The sequence below is a fragment of the Halichoerus grypus genome, chromosome 6 (assembly GCF_964656455.1).
Source record: "Halichoerus grypus chromosome 6, mHalGry1.hap1.1, whole genome shotgun sequence".
In the NCBI taxonomy this organism is placed as follows: Eukaryota; Metazoa; Chordata; class Mammalia; order Carnivora; family Phocidae; genus Halichoerus; species Halichoerus grypus.
In genome coordinates this window covers 153,026,948-153,043,518 of record NC_135717.1, presented here as the reverse complement: position 1 = coordinate 153,043,518, position 16,571 = coordinate 153,026,948, and the positions used below count along the sequence as shown (strand labels likewise).

General features: G+C 43.7%; 1 protein-coding gene across 3 annotated transcripts in view; it reads right to left on the bottom strand.

Moving 5' to 3' along the window:
• The window catches only part of PLXNC1 (plexin C1), a 142,044-nt gene that overhangs the window by 56,636 nt on the left and 68,837 nt on the right, over window positions 1-16,571 (bottom strand). For all 3 annotated transcript variants that reach the window (XR_013449311.1, XM_036074499.2, XM_036074514.2), the window contains exons 10-12: window positions 6,966-7,105; window positions 4,135-4,314; window positions 1,473-1,560 (exon numbers count right to left, since the gene is read on the bottom strand). Coding sequence is in view for 2 of the 3 variants with exons in the window: in XM_036074499.2 (XP_035930392.1) it covers window positions 1,473-1,560; window positions 4,135-4,314; window positions 6,966-7,105 (408 nt within the window). In the remaining variant the exon portion in view is untranslated. The remainder of the gene's footprint in view (window positions 1-1,472; window positions 1,561-4,134; window positions 4,315-6,965; window positions 7,106-16,571) is intronic.

The following is a 16,571-nucleotide window of genomic DNA, read 5'->3' as shown; positions in this document are numbered from 1 at the left end:
GGGCTCCCCGCTCAGCGGAGAGCCTGCTTCTCCCTCTCCCACTCCCCCTGCTTGTGTTCCCTCTCTCGCTGTCTCTCTCTCTGTCAAATAAATAAATAAAATCTTTAAAATGAAAAAATTAAAAAAAAAAGAGAGGGTAGGGGAGCACTGGGTGCCTCAGCTGGTTAAGTGTCTGACTTGATTTCAGCTCGGGTCATGATCTTGGGGTTGTGGGACTGAACCCCACATCAGGCTCCGTATTCAGCATGGAATCTGCTTGGGATTCTCTCTCTCCCTTTCCCTCTGCCCTGCACCCCCATATGCTCTCTCTCTTTCTCTCTCTAAAATAAAATAAATAAATAAATCTTTAAAAAAAAAAAAAAAAGAAAGAAAGAAAAAGAAAAGAGAGGGTAGGAAGAGGCCATAGGTGGGAAGATCTGATGCAAGGTGCTGAGACAAACAAAACCTCCTTCCCCCTTAACACCTGTCCAGCCCTGGATCTCTCGTTCACATTTCTGGCGATATGAAGAATCAAAAAACGGTGTGTGTTCACATTGTGGAGACGTGGCCTAGAATCAGATACAAGGTGAGGCCTGGAACTGGCGCTGGGTGTGTCAGGAGGCAGATGTGTGTATGACGAGGCTGTAAGGGTGACTCAGGAAGGCTGTCTGTGCCTAGGCCCAAGCCCACACTGGTCCCAAGCACGGCCACATCTGTGGCCACAGGCAGACCAGCCAGCTTTGGCAGGAAGTGGTCAGGTGGGGCCCGGAGAGGCTGCTACCTTCACATCTCTTGTTAAGGAAGGAGAGAAAGGGGAAGAGAGAATGGGGAGAGAATTCGAGAAGGGTGTAGGAGTGTACTCGGAGGCCCCAACCTGTATCTGAAATGCATCATTTTGTGTGACGAGGCCCTCCCGTGACTCCTGTGGGTGTTAGCAAGTGGACAAGGGCTGGGGACCAGACCCTTGTGTGGGGACATGCAACGTAAGAGGAGGCCAGGTGAGAAGGAAAGGGACCAAGCCAGACAACGGCAGGAGCAGGAGGAATATATGACAAGATTTCTGGGACTCGGGCAGGTCACTTGGCCTCCACACCACAGCTCTGTGGGCACGATGGGAACTCCACCACCGACTGCACAGAACTGCTATTCTTCTGGACATCTCACCTTCGCCCCTCACAAGGCACTTTCACATGTATTCCTAAACACTGTCTCATTAAAGTGCCTCCCTACAAAGCCCACCTGGCGGAAATGGGAGGCCTTGTCATACCAAGCTCATTCCTCTGTCCTCTGCACCACAATTGGAAATACTCCACTGCAAGGAGAAGGTCTTATTATTTCCATTATAGCCCAGATGGTGTATATCCCCCAACAGGTAAAAGCTTGTAATATCACAAAGGCACAGAAATAAAAGATATTCCCCAAGAGATGTTCGTGTGATGAAAACAACATCATCCTTGAAAATTACTATTATTACAAGGTAGCTGAAGACTCACATTTATGTTTCCTTTTAACTCATGTGAAATGATTAAGTTGTCAATTACGTCAAAATTTCTGCCCACGATAGTTATATTTTGACCACCACTGCAAAGAGAAAAAGCAACAACAGGAGTTTCATAGTAAACATACAGGCATTTTGCATTTATGAACAAAGCTATCACCTTATTCACACTTAATATTAAACTCAGTTATGTTTGAGAGCCAAGTAATACATTTTAATTTCCAATGCAGGACAATTCTAGAAGTCTATTAATGATACTGGCCACAAATGTATAGTTTTTAAGATACATAAATATAAAAATTCAGATCAGATCCTGTTTTAATTCTAGGAAAATGCCCAAGTTCTTTTACAGAATTTGCAGCCTTGCTGTGTCATGTTGCCACATATAATCAGATCATCGGCTATACCCTGGAAAGGTTTCACTAAACAGAATTTTGTTTGATTGCTGTTTAATCTATATTAAGATACTTCAATCTAACAATTTTCAAAATCAAACTCCCAACCTACCAATTATACTTTATTTAGGGAAGATAGGGAACATTTTGGACAAGGTAAAATTATAAATGGCATTAAAACTATAAATTCCCATTTGGTAGGCCATATAAATAACAGCTACGTTCTCTCTCTCCAAAACCAAGCCAAATGATTTCACATATTCTCACCACATAATCACATATAAGCAAAGTGGTCATTAGATGTGAAATAAACAGCTGTCCACAGCTCTGGCTGCCCTCGACCCCCCCCCAACCCCCCGCCCCGTTCATGTAGGTCATTCCAGGGGACAGGAGCCTGGGAATGTCCGCTCTGTGCGCCAGCCGGGCCCAGCCAGGATGACAAGACCTCGAGGTGAGCATGAGGCGGCCAATTTGTGTAGGACAGAAGGAAGACATTAGGCCCCGAACCAGTCACAAGGGGGAAGGGTCAAGCTGGCCTCCTGCCAGCCTGTCCCCATCACTAGAAAGCGGAGCCGAGCACTCTCTGCCGACGCCAGACTGCAGAGCCTCGCCCTTGCCCGGGCATAACTCAGAGTCACGGGCTGAGAACAGCACAGGTGACTGGACACTAAGAAGCCTAATCGGATCACTGCGCTGTGCACCGGAAACTAATATAATATTGTAGGCCGACTATACTTCAATTAAAAAGATAATAAAGAAGCCTCTTATTTGATGGCAAAACAGAACGCTGGTGGCTCGGAGCACGGCAGCCTGGGCCAGACCGCCTGGGAGCCCAAGCAAGTCGTTTGAATGCTCTATGCCTCAGTTTCCTCTCCTGCTAAAGGGGCTACTGCTGGTCCTTCTGTGACCATTAACTGAGTTACTAGATGTAACACACAAGGCATGTGGGGAGTGCCACGTCAATGTTTGCTTTTATTTATAGGAAGGATTTAGACCCCGAGCAGGGAGTGCAGTGCTAGAGGCTTGGTTTAGAAATTTCCGTTTTTCTCATGCCACTGTTAGAGGCAGAACTGGTGAAGTCCCAACCCCCCAGTCCCTTGGAATTTGACTGTATCTGAAGACAGGGTCTTTAAAGCGGTAATTAAGATTAAATGAGGTCATTGGGGTGGGCCCTAATCCAATAATATGACTGGTGCCCTCATAAAAGAGGAGATAAGGACACAGTCACAGAGGGAAGACAACGTAAAGACATAGGGAGGAGACCATTTATCTGCAAGCCAGGAAAAGAAGCCTTGGAAGAAACCAACCCTGACATCTGCCTCTGAACACTGGACTACAAGTGTTTTGCTCCTGTTTTTTCTTCTTTTTTTTTAAAAAAAAAAAAAAGGTTCATCTACATTTTCACCTAGACAGTACTTTGAAAATCAGCTTCATGCTGTGTTAGGTGAAATCTCTTATTATGAAAATATCTTTAGGGTTATATTCCAAAATCCGAATGTGAATTTAAATTCAACTAGGCAGACAAATTTTTTTTTTTTTTTTTTTAATATACTGGAGTCATCTGGAAGAGTTTATTTTGGAATGTCAATCTCTCTCTGAGGGAGTATCTTTGAAATGTAGATACTGCTTTTCATTTAGATAGCTCCCAATATTTCCTCGAATTATTCAAAACAGCTTACTCGAAAGGTTATAAAATGAAAGTTGTAAGAGAGAAGCTTTGTGTCACAGGCAGGAGTGAGATGTTGTATATTTGTATCAGAAACGTAGGCTAAGAGTAGGTACCTCAATGAAACGAACATTTTAAAAGGCGAAAGACTTATACAATCTGACGAGAAACCACAGTATGAACACATATGTTAGCTGTGAGCTTCCTGGCAGCCACAGCTCAGAGGAAAGCAGGATATGCTCACAGTGTTCACGGGGACAACTGCTGGTCAGGTATGTGTGTGTTTTCTAGGAATAAATCCTAAGGGGAATTCTGTGAGAGGAATTTACATAGGACTATTATTTCTATATTTATCTGAGTGAAATCCATGATCTTTATGCATATGACCCTTTTCTTTTCTTCTTCTTCTTCTTTTTTTTTTTCTTAAGAGAGGGAGAAAGAGAGAGCAGGATGGGGGAAGGGGGCAGAGGGAGAGAGAGATCATCTTAAGCAGGCCTCACACCCAGCACGGAGCCCAATGTGGGGCTCGATCTCACAACCCTGAGACCATGACCCCTTTAAACACAAAGACAGAAAAGTATGAATCCAGAAAGCACCTGATCCAGGTGGTGGCAGGGTATATGAGGGAACAGTGCGGCAGAGCAATATACGACAAGGGTCCCACAGATGTACAGTTCCCGCCGTCAAACTGGATACACACATCCTTCATTTCTTTTCGGCTTGATGGTAGAGAGAATTTCATATGGGTGTCATTTAGCACATGGCTAACCTGTATCCTAGAAAAGGGCAGAAAAACAACTCTTAAAGGACCCAGACGCTTAGCATAGTTGGCTTCTGAACATGACTGTGTATGAATTTTACTTGAACTGCAACAGTTCACAAACTATCAGAACAGTTGGAGGCAACTGCTGGTTCATCAGGGGCCCCTGACCACTGTGGGCATCATCTGGGGCAGGGGTCCTCTTTCTTCTATGCATTTTTATGTTTCTTTTATGTTTTTGCATTTTCCTTAGAAATGGGGAAAGGAGAAGTCCTAACAGAAAGTGGAACATGGACTGGGTACTAAGTTGTATTAAGGAATTCCTGTTAATTTTGCTGAGTATGAGAACGGCACTATGCTCATCTGCTGGAGACACATACTGCGGTGTGTGTGAGGGAAAGGATACGGCATCTGCAATGTGCTTACTCCAGCCACCATCCGTCCCTCCCCTCCAAAAACGAAATGAGACTGGCAAAATGTTGCTAAGTTTTGGAGCTGGAGGATGGGTACAGAGAGGTTTGATGCACTCTTCACTCTTGGGTATGACTGGAAATTTCTGTAATGGAAAGCTTAAAAAAAGAGAAGTTCCAGTTGAGCGGTAGAAGGGTAGAACCCCATCCCAGGCAGAGATAGAAGATTCTGCCATTCGGAGAGCAGAGAGCCCATGACCAGAGTCTGTGCCAAGAATCCAGGGGTCTCGGGGTTCAATCAGCATCAGAGCGAAGCTGCCTCCCAAGGAGCTCCAGACGAGAAATTAGTTGGGAATATCCTGGGGGCTTCTGACATCCACAGGACCTGCCTTCGACACCCTTCAGGGGACAAAGCAAAGCCTTCTACATTATTCCCTCTGTAACCTGCACTTCCTCTGTACATCATGTCTACAATGAGCCTCTAAAGCAAAAAATCATTAAGGCTGGGTTGTGCTGAATAATGCTCGGTATGTTACGTGTGAATCTACTGTTACTAAAGGATATGTGCATGATTATTAACGTTAACGCACATACCCTTTAAGTAGTAATAATAAGTCCTAACAATAAGGCAAATTCAGAAATCATCTGAGTCAGTGTGCAGTCACACTACCTCGGATTTACATTCTAAACTTTATATTCAGAGCCACGCTCTAGGAAATTCATCGTAAAATGGCTGATCATTAAAATCCAGGCTTGTTTATAAATTTTGGAAGGAGAGAGGGGGAAATGTGGGTCGTTCTGCTATTATTCTTGTATTTTTCCCTTCAGAATAATAAGGCATTTGAAGAATACCTTATGAAAAGAGTTTGGGATTATGGCATGAACTCAGATATAGGATTAACTGGGTATTATGTTTACTTCTCGTGAACTTGGGTTCACCACTCTGATGTGGTTACTGAAATGCTACATGCAGAAAGGCCTCTGAGTCATTTAATTTAATAACTGCAGTATCTTGAGACACATTCAGAATTGAAATGAGAGCATAAAGAGTCAAAAATAGGGTAATGCTCTGAACACCAACTTATTTTCCAGTGAAGGTGATTGCCTTTCAGTGAACACACAGGTGTCGAACTTCACAGATTTCGCTACACATAATGAAAGATTTTCACAATAAGGTATTTAGCCAGGACCAATGGCACAAAAATGCCTATGCCACAAAGATATAGCTGCTGATGTGCGCTGGATAATTCTGGTAAATAGCAGAGCCACCCATGAACAGCTTTCTCCATCAAGATGACAGGCATCCCAGATTTACTGTGAGGAGGGGGAAGAGGACGGCAGTTACATGCAGCAAATGAATTAAAACAGAAAATTCAGTAAATAAGTGTGGCCGATTAAAATGCTGTACAAATCTGTTGTAGTAGTTAACAACCAAAACACCACGCTTCAGCACATTGTCTCCAATGCATTTCCATGATGAGAACGAGCTCAGTGTTACACTTCATATAGACCGTGATGCCTTTTACTTCAAATTAACCCAAACTTATAAAAGCTAACAAGCAGAAAACTCAAATTGTCTATTGTGTTATTATTATGACATCTCTCTTGGGGGTAACATTTGCACAAGGATGTCAGGGAGACAATGAAAAATTATTTTCTCTCCAAGTTTCATTGAAAGGATGAGTTAGGAGGAAAGAAGTGATAGAAATAATGATATTCAAATGGTACTCTGACCAGATATCTGTGTTGGGGTGTTTGGTCTTTTTTCTTTAACTACTAATACATGTTCCATTTAGTTTATTTAGCCTGACACCAATCCAATGAAGAGAAGGCTACAAAGAATAAAACAGATGAGGAAATTTCTTTTTCCAACTTTGAGTGATACATTGGAAGAGCTGTCTTATCTTACCATCAAAGTCCTAAGTATGCAACTATTTTTCTAAGGGGATCATCTTCAAGATGATGTTTGCTACTCAAAATACTTGATTTTGTTAATGGATATAAATCAAGACCTCAAATAGGCAACACCCTGAGGTTTTGGGTGGTAAGAGGGAACAGATTCTCACAATTAACTTCAAATGTGGTGTTTAAATTCTTCTGCTTCTTGAAATTATGTCTTATCAAATATGCAGACCGATGGCCCACTTTGGCCCATGGCAATACTTTGAAAAGATTATAGTCACAATGATATGCCTCTGGCATAAGTTTGAGCTTTTTACTATATTATCAAGGATAAATTACTATTATGTCAACTCACACATCCTTCTCGCAAGTACTGGTTCCTTTCAGGATCATCGTAATGTTGGATGCCCGGGTAAAGTTTGCCCCCGTGACGATCACGTTATTTTTCCCTAAAGTCGATATCTTCTGTGGCTCAATGGACTTAATGTAAAAGACCTGTTGGAAATAAAGATTCACACACAAGATCAAAGCTAAGAAATGGCATTGTTCCAAAAAATCTGTTTATGCGCTGCCGTTCGAAGAAATCACTGGGAAATTACAACATTTTGCAAACACAAGCAGACAGTGTTTAATGAAATCAATGAATTCAAGGAAGAGTGCTGAAGATTCATGTCTCTCAACATGCGACACCGTGAGGTCAAACCAATTAGTCTTCATCTCACAAGACAGTTGAAAATACAGTTGAAGAGTCTGACATTCTGTCTGAAGAGTGAGATCTCACCAGAGTCTCGAAAATGCTCACTACCCTACAGCCTCTGGAGGCTCACCGTACAACAACATGAAGGGAAGGACAAGGAGTCTGCTGGCGCTAGGCCCACAAGCATCATCAGTAAGCTGGAATAAACATCATTCTGGATAAATTTAATTCCCTAGAAAGTAGTGCCTATTTTTTTGTCTGTCTCAGTTGGGCTATTCGTTTTTGTTTTTTTTTTAAAGATTTTATTTATTTGACAGAGAGAGACACACAGTGAGAGAGGGAACACAAGCAGGGGGAGAGGGAGAGGGAGAAGCAGGCTTCCCGCAGAGCAGGGAGCCCGATGTGGGACTCGATCTAAGGACCTCAGAATCAAGACCTGAGCGGAAGGCAGATGCTTAATGACTGAGCCACCCAGGCACCCCGCAGTTGGGCTATTTGAATCAAGGAGTATACTGCAGGGAAAAACTTCAAGAAATCAACCCAATCAGCCACCTAATACCCAGTAGTCAGATGCCAAACCACTGTGGTCAACTGTTTCTTCTCCAGTGGTACCCATTCATGTAGGCTTATGTACCTTACTTCTCTGTTTGCAATGTCTAATCAAAATCTCCTTAAAAGTCTGACTCTTGGTTTTGGCTCAGGTCATGATCTCAGGGTCGTGGGATCGAGCCCCACGTCGGGCTCTGCACTCAGCATAGAGTCTGCTTGGGATTCTCTCTCTCTTTCTACCAACCCCCTCCCCCCGCCCTGCCACTCGTGCTTTCCTTCTCTCTCTCTTTCTCAAATAAATAAATAAAATCTAAAAACAAATCAAGTATTCCACACAGCTAAAAAAAAAAAAAAAAAAAAATACAAATTCTCCTTAAAAGAAAAAGGCCTTTATCTGATGGCAAGAATCACTTTCCCTTTCAAAGATGAGACAATCCTGATTTCTTTCAGTTTTCTTCTACAGATGTTACCGTCTATCGTTTTGATCATTTTGTTGTTCTTCTGTAGACCATTTCCAGCATGTCTGTATTCTTCTACAATACGGTGACCAAAACAGGACAGAAAATTCTGCTTCTGGCCGATATAAAGTACAGCAGATCTTTAGCATGAGAGCATTTCATACTCACACTCTTGACATTTGAAAACAACCTCCAGGGCCAGAGACACAAAACCAGGCGAAATCGGGCTAAGCCATAAATGCCAAATGTATCTGCGTGGAGGATCAAGTCTAGGCGGAAGCCACTGACAGCCCTGGGAGGGCATCAGTCATGCCCAACCCCAGCCTACCACCTGCTTCCTGAAGCAGCCTACTAGTCTCCGCTCCGTTCTATGTGTGATGCTTATCACGATGGACTTTCGGGGCTGTTCGGGCTGACCCGCCCGCTGGGAGGGAGGTCTGATTGCGCTCCTCGGCACACACGGGGGCTGTACGGTGGAGCGGCCGCCGTCGCCCGTCAGCACTACGGATTGGTTCTGCCGATGGAGGTGAATCCCTCGTTCGTGTCATCGCAGCAATGATGTAATGTGACAGAGAGTGGATTTCAGGGGCAGAATTTCTTTTAATCACTCAGTAGAGGACTTTCGCCCCGTATTTATAGAATCATGAAGGGTCCGAAAGGGTCCCTTTGATTATTCTGTTATACTTGACTGCATTTTATGGGGGGAGTTATCTGCAAGCGTGGTACTTGGAATGGGGGGATCAGCGAAGACTGCAGGTAAATCCCTTGCAGATATCAAGTGTGTGCCAGACAGCTGAAGGCTTGCTCTTCGCCCTGACTCGGCGACAGCTAAGTGAACACGTGTTTACTGAGCATGTACGGGGGTCCCCAGAAGAGCCCCACGTGTGCGGGGGACACGTGATCTATGTGCGCGCCAGAGCAGGAACTGGCCACCTAGTGGCTTCGCCTGTAACAAGCCAAATCCAGGCCACCGCTTGCCTTTGTATGGCCCGTGAAAGAAACGTCAAAAAAGTTACGTTCCGTGACATGCGAAAATACATGAAATCCCGATCTTGGCGTCCACAAATGGAGCGTTTCTGGCCCGCGGCGCACCCGTTCATGGACGTGCTGCCCGGGGCTGCTAACAGCACAGCAGGGCGGAGCCGCGGGGCTCACGAAGCCCAGCCCATTCTCCGTCTGGCTCTTTGTAGGAACAATGGGCCAACCCCTGCGCAGTAGAAGGCCTCTGCCTCCTTAGGGCCGAAAGAGAGCCTGCGGTTTTGTTTTATGTACATCCCAGCAAAGACGCACATTTACACCCAAGTCCACTGTGATCCCCACGTTTCTTTCTGGGCAGCCCTTCTGGATTCCTGTACTTAGACTGTAATATCTGTTCCAGAAAGACTCTCGCACACCCCAAGTAAATGCTACTTCTCTACTCTTGGGAGAGGATAAAAAGAACCTTATAACTAATGTAAAAGAAAAAAAATTTTAAGGGGGTTATATTTTGCTTCTTAAACGGTTCTATAAACACCATCAGTGGACCCACCACGTTGCCTTATTAACTTTTTATTTCTCCCTGAGCAGAGACAGCCCTGCTACTTCAAAAGGATTTTATTTTTAAACCTTATTGTTTAGAGAAGTATCCATCGACTGTCTAGGATGAAATCCAGCCCTGGTCTATCTCCTGAATGCAGATGCTTCTAGTGTTTGCAAAGAGGGTCAAATTAGTTGCCCTTTGTTTGCTTGGAGAACTTCTCTTAATGTTAGTGAGTTAAAGAGCTAGCAAGAGGACCTCATCAAATACACTGTGCAGGTATACAAGAAAAAAAAAAGAGAGAGAGAGGGTAGCTATATGGCTGTACCATATGGCTGCAACAATTCTTAGAACTATAACATTTTCTATTTTTACTGATAAAGGTTTTTAAAAATCCCGTACAGACAGAAGGCAAAGAATGACCTCCCGACAAATGTTTCACACACTTATTTTAGATCTATTTTTATATTTTAATCAAGAGTTAATCTCACAGCCTGGTATGAAGTAGTGGGCCCCCTGAGCTGACACACAGAAGGGGTTAATTTAAAAACAGAATCTGGGGCGCCTGGGTGGCTCAGTCGTTAAGCATCTGCCTTCGGCTCAGGTCATGATCCTAGGGTCCTGGGATTGAGCCCCGCATCGGGCTGCCCCCTCAGCGGGAGCCTGCTTCTCCTTCTCCCACTCCCCCTGCTTGTGTTACCTCTCTTGCTGTGTCTCTCTCTGTCAAATAAATAAATAAAATCTTTAAAAAAAAAAAAAAAAAACCAGAATCTACTTTGATACAAAGAGATGCCTTCTTCCAGCCATACAGTAGGATTGCACCCTCATCTTAGGTCCAAGGATTTCCATGCGCCAAATACCACTGATGGTAACCTTCACAACCTGTGTTGTTCAGCAATTAACCTCATAATAGTCCACTTCTTGTCAGTTACGTTTTAAAGACATGAGAGTTCTTTTTAAATGGCTGCCCAATTTTAAATTATTTAATAAAACACTATGAATTCTGGTCCCTCACCAGTTTAAATTACTCCCTATTTTGTGTATGAAAGCACATTAGAAACTGGTTAATTAGGTGATTACAGAACACCCACTTATTTTTATTTTCTTAAAACAAAGTCACTGTAAGACACTGGAAACAGCACAGCCACTAAGAAATAGCTCTCTCTGAAAAGGTCTAAAAGGATCACTTCTGACAGTAAGAGTACTTTTTGTGAAGTCTGACGTCAACACAATTCAAATTACCATGACATTAACGGAGAAAATACTGCTATGATTGAAAAGAATATTGGAAAGAGGTGCATTAGGAAGGCTCCGTTTATTAAGACCAAATTGTACTCTATTAATCTGTTTAAAAAAAAAAATCTGAATATAGCAGAGCTCTCGGTAGGCCTGGACCTGAATCAACGCTCAGTAAAACGTCTCTCAGAGTTTCACTGGTGAAATTAGTTCAAACAGAACTGGATAAAAAGTCACATGAATTCAAAACCAGCTGGAAATCTGAAACCAAAGGACATTAGAGAGATGAAAGGTAGCACAACTAATTAAAGGAAAGTGTCCTGTAGGGCCCTACAGGAGTGAATATTTGGTTCAGAATTATTTAACATCTTTATTAATGACTCAGAAGGACAGAAGTAATGTATTCATGAAATGTAGAAATCGAAAAAAGCGGTGACCAGCAGCGGAAATGGGAAAGTATAAAAGGAGGTGAGATACTGAAAGAAAATACAATCCTGCCGAAGAAAAATAAGAGCACTAGATAGAACAGCATGGTCATGCATCTGATGCTCAGCCCCCAGGTGAATGTTCTCTCATGGGGGCCCCAACATAGACCCCAGGAAACTTGGGATATAACCTCCAATCTCCGGTGGGTCCCAGGACGTACCAAGAGTCAGAGTGGCAACTGAGACACACCAGAAGATGACAGACCAAGGTCCTGTGCTAAGAGACCAAGGCTCACTTCACTGACCTGGGGACTCTAAGGGGAGGCTGACCTGGCCCCAGGCGGGGCTGCCAAGGCCACTCCACAAAGTTGTTACTCTTGGCCACTGAACTTTCCGAGTGTGGCAACTCAGAACTGGCCTGGGTGACTGGGACTCCATGACCAGGGCGGGCGGCTCCAGCCCGGCAGAGACCCCTGACTGTAAATTAGACCCAGCCACTCCAAATCCACCCCTCGGCTGAGTTTTGACTTCAGCACGGAGCTCTTGCTGCTCCACTCTCCTCCAGACCTCAGTTTCCCATCTTGGGCCTCTTTTGCTCTCCCCGTCTTGGAGAAGATGCTAGTCTTGCCTGGGTCTGCATCCTCCACTCTCACCACGCCCACCCTCCCCTCTCCGGAGGCTCTGAGGCTAATGCACCTGCCCCGGCTGGAGGTCTTCGGCCCACCCACGCTTGTCCACACGTGGGACAGGCTGTGCCAGTCTAACGCCACGAGAAGCCAGTGTTAGTTCTCTCCCTTCCAGACTGACTCATATCAGCAACTCCACATCATTTAATACTTGCTTATATTCACTGAGGTCATACAGTGTAGAGTAGTGGTTAAAACTGTGGGCTCTGGCGTCAGACTGCCTAGGTTCAAAGCTCTTGCTTATCATTTACAACCTACCAGTCCTCTGCAAGCCAACATCTCTTTGCCTATAAAATGGGGAAAATAGGTCCACTGTGAGGCTTACATAGAGATACTCTGAGCTCAGGACATAGCACAGGCTCAGCAACTAAGGGTCACCATCTTCTGTTGTACACCTTCTTACATCTTCTGTTGTACACACTCAACTGCTTCACGACAATGAGTTTTACTTCCTCCAAAATATTGTAAGTGTCACAGCGTAAGCTCGAGGGCACACACTTCGCCCACCTGTCCAGCACACAGTAAGTGCTCAATAAACACATTTTGAATGAATGCATAAATGAACGGTTGCCAGTGCATTCCATGGCACCGAGCCCACTGCTAGGCCCACAGAAGCCACTCAACAAGGTAGATCTTCAACTTAATTTCACTGTTAAAAGCACAGTCTCCGAAGGAGTCGATTTGGATCGCCTGTGAGAAATTAGGATGCACATTCAGAAGTGGTGGAGGACGAGAAGAGGGGGTGTGAGGAAGACAAAGAAAGAACACTGTGAATGTAGGTCCCTCGAGAGCAGGAGACACGGCTTTGTAGGGTGTATTTCCACCCGACCAAGATAAGCAGACGGCGAAGAATAACAAATACGAGAACAACATCATATCAGAGATCTGCACAACCTTTCTGTGCGAACAGGAGAGGGAGAGTGGCCAGTTCTCTCAGCAGGTGGAAGACTGTTAAGAAAAGGAAGAGAGGTGAGTGCAGGGCCACAGGGCCAACCATCTGAGAGAGACTGGCCTCTACAGCTGAAAATACTTCTCACCCAAAGGGCAAACATCGGGTTTTGAGTTCATTTCCCTGTTTTGGTGGTGCCTTTCCTTAATGCAGCCCCCTCCCCGATAAATGACAACACATATTTGTAGCTGGGATAAAGGGATTGGGGATAGGGGCATGAAACAGCATGAGGGCAACCCGCCCAACCCAAGACACCAGAAACTCTGTCTCCTAAGTGCCACGTCCTTAGATGAGCAAATTCTCACCTTAAAAGATAAATGTCTTGAGTAGCATTCTGTGGCTGCTGAAGAACAAACCCCAAGCTCCTCGGCCTGGTGTGTAAGGCCCCCCCAGATGCCGGCTACGGGGTCATGTCAGCCCTGTGTCCCAGGATTTCCTGTACCCTTCTGCTCCAGCCAGACTGAATTACTTGGGTCTCCTGGACCTCAGGTATGGATGACTGGGAATTTTCTGGCGACCCACTATCTTTTGCTAATACTAGCCCCTCTGCTCAGAATACCCACTCCTCTGTCTCCATGAGTCTCGTCCCTCAACTGTTGGCTGAAATGCCATCTCTGTCTATCAATCCATCCATCCATCAAAACCTTAACCAACTACACTGATTAAGTGTTTTTAGCTGCCAGGCACTGGGCTTAAATAAACAGGAATGACTAAGCCGAGGCTGCGGGAATAGCCAGGCTCTCTGAGATTGTGTACTTTCTGGTACTTCTCCTATGTTAATATTTTTTATCTTATATTCTTACTTATGTACTCATGTACAAGATTCTTGAGACTGTTGGCAAGACATGTGCCGGATTCATTTGTGTCCTCCTCATTGTAGCCACGAAGCTCAATATAATGGCATCGACTAGGTGCTCAATATACACCTGTAGTAAGAATCAACTCCAGCTCAGCATCATGAAGCCTAAAAGCATGTCTGCACCATTCCTATCCCAGCATGTCTGCACCATCCCAGCCCCTGGCACGCAGGAAGCACTCGGGACATGGGTGATGTGGGAAGATGCATTGAGGGAGAGCTCTCAGTGCCTTCTCTGCTAGGAAAAGTGTTCAGTACTCCATTCAAGGCCAACACAGGACCCAAACTGGAAACGTGGAGTTACACATCCACATGATAATGAAAGATAGCAGTACACGCCAGAGCATGAGAAACCCCCCCGGGACCAGTAATACTATGCCACTCCCTAGGAACCGAAATCGAGATTCTGTTCTGAGCCACATATTTAAAGAAAACATTCCAGGATCAACAAAATACCTTTCTGCAAACTAAGAAGGGTCATTCACACAGCAGCACTGGAGACAGGCCTGGGCTTTTGGTTATGTTCAGACTTGTCCTGCCCACTTGGTAACCCAGCCAGTTCTTTAACCACCCAGTGTCAAAGGTCAAAAGGCACAGGAAGACACTAACATAAAAGAAATTTTTAAAAGTCATTGCCTGGACTACCACTCAGCAATAAAAAGGAACACACTATTGATCTGTAAAAGAACTTGGATGAATTTCCAGAGAATTATGTTGAGTTAAAAAGACCAATCCCAAAAGGGCATGTCTGGATGATTCCATTTATATAGACTCCTTGCAATTATAAAATTATAGAAATGGAGAACAGATCAGTAGATGCCAGGGGTCAGAAATGGGGAGTAGGAGGGAGGAGGAAAGGGGGTGTGGTGATAGAGCTGTTCTGTATCTTGACTCTTGTCACTGTCAGTATCTTGGTTGGGATATTGTGTGATGGTTTTGCAAGATGTTACTATTGGGGGAAACTGGGCAAAAGATCTCTCTGTCTTATTTTCTTACAAGTACATGTAATCTACAATTACCTCAAAATAAAAGTTTAACTTTTTCCCAGTCTTGAAAAAGATGAACCAAGTTGAAGGACTCACACTTTCTGATTTCAAAACTTATTACAAAGCTATAGTAATGAAAACAGTGTGATATGGGTATAAAGACAGACATATAGACCAGTGGAACAGAACAGATAGCCAGAAGTAAACCCTTGCATATCTGGTCAAATGATTTTTGATAAGGGTGCCAAGGCCATTAAATGGGAAAAGAAGCGTCTTTTCAACAAGTAATGTTGGGAAAACTGGATATCCACATGGAAAAGAATGAAGCTGGACCCTTACTTTATGCCATATATGAAGATTAACTCAAAATGGACTAAAGATCTAAATATAAAACTCTTAGAAGAAAACATGGCTGAAAAGCTTCATGAAATTGGATTTGGCAATGATTTCTTGGATAGGACAACCAAAGCACAGGCAACAAAATAAAAAAAAAAAAAAAGAAAAACTGGACTTCATCAAAGTTAAGAATTTCTGTGCATCAAAGGATACAATCAACAGATTGAAAAGGCAACCTATGGAATGGGAGAAAATATTTGCAAATCATGTATCTGGTAAGGGGTTGATATCCAGAATATATAAAGAACTATAAATCAACAACAAAAAACAACCTGATTAAAAAATACGCAAAGGACTTGAATAGACATTTCTCCAAAGAAGACACACAAAGGGCCAACAAGCGCAATAAAAGATGCTCAACATCACTAATCTTTAGGGAAAAGAAACTCAAATCCATAATGAAATACCACCTTACAGCCACTTAGGATGGCTACCATAAAAACAACCACAAAAATAACAAGAGTTGGAAGGATGTGGAGAAATTGGGATGCTTGTCCAGTGTTGGTGGGACTGTAACATGGCAGGACACTATGAAAAACAGCATGACATCCCCCCCCAAATTAAAAACAGGATTACAATATGATTTGGCAACTCCCCTTTTGGATATATACCCACAAGGATTGAAAACAGGGTCCTCAAGAGATATCTGCACACCCATGTTCATAGCAGCATTATTTCCAACAGGCGAAAGGGAGAGGCAACCCAAGTGCCCATCCACAGATGAACGGATAAACAAAATGTAGTATGTGCATACAGTGGAATATTTTTCAGCCTTCAAGAGGGAGGAAATTGTGTTCCATGCTAATAATATGGATGAACCTTGAGGACATTATGTTAAATGAAATAAGTCAATCACAAAAAGACAATTCCTATATGATTCCACTTAGATGAAGTATCTAGTGTAACCAAATTCATAGAGACAGGAAGTAGAATGGTGGTTGCCAGGGACTGGCAGGGAGGGGAGGGGATAGAAAACGGGAAGTTATTTTTTAAGGGGTACAAAGTTTCAGTTCTGCAAGATGAAGTGTGTTCTGGAGATGGAATGTGGTGACGGTTGCACAACAGCGTGCATGTCCTTAACACTTCTGAACCGTACGTTTAGAAGTGGCAAAGGTGGTGAATTTTGTTAGGTGTACCTTACTAAAATTGAAAAGAAACAACTAAAACAACAACAAAAGAGAAATTTGATTATTTTAAAAAGCCACTG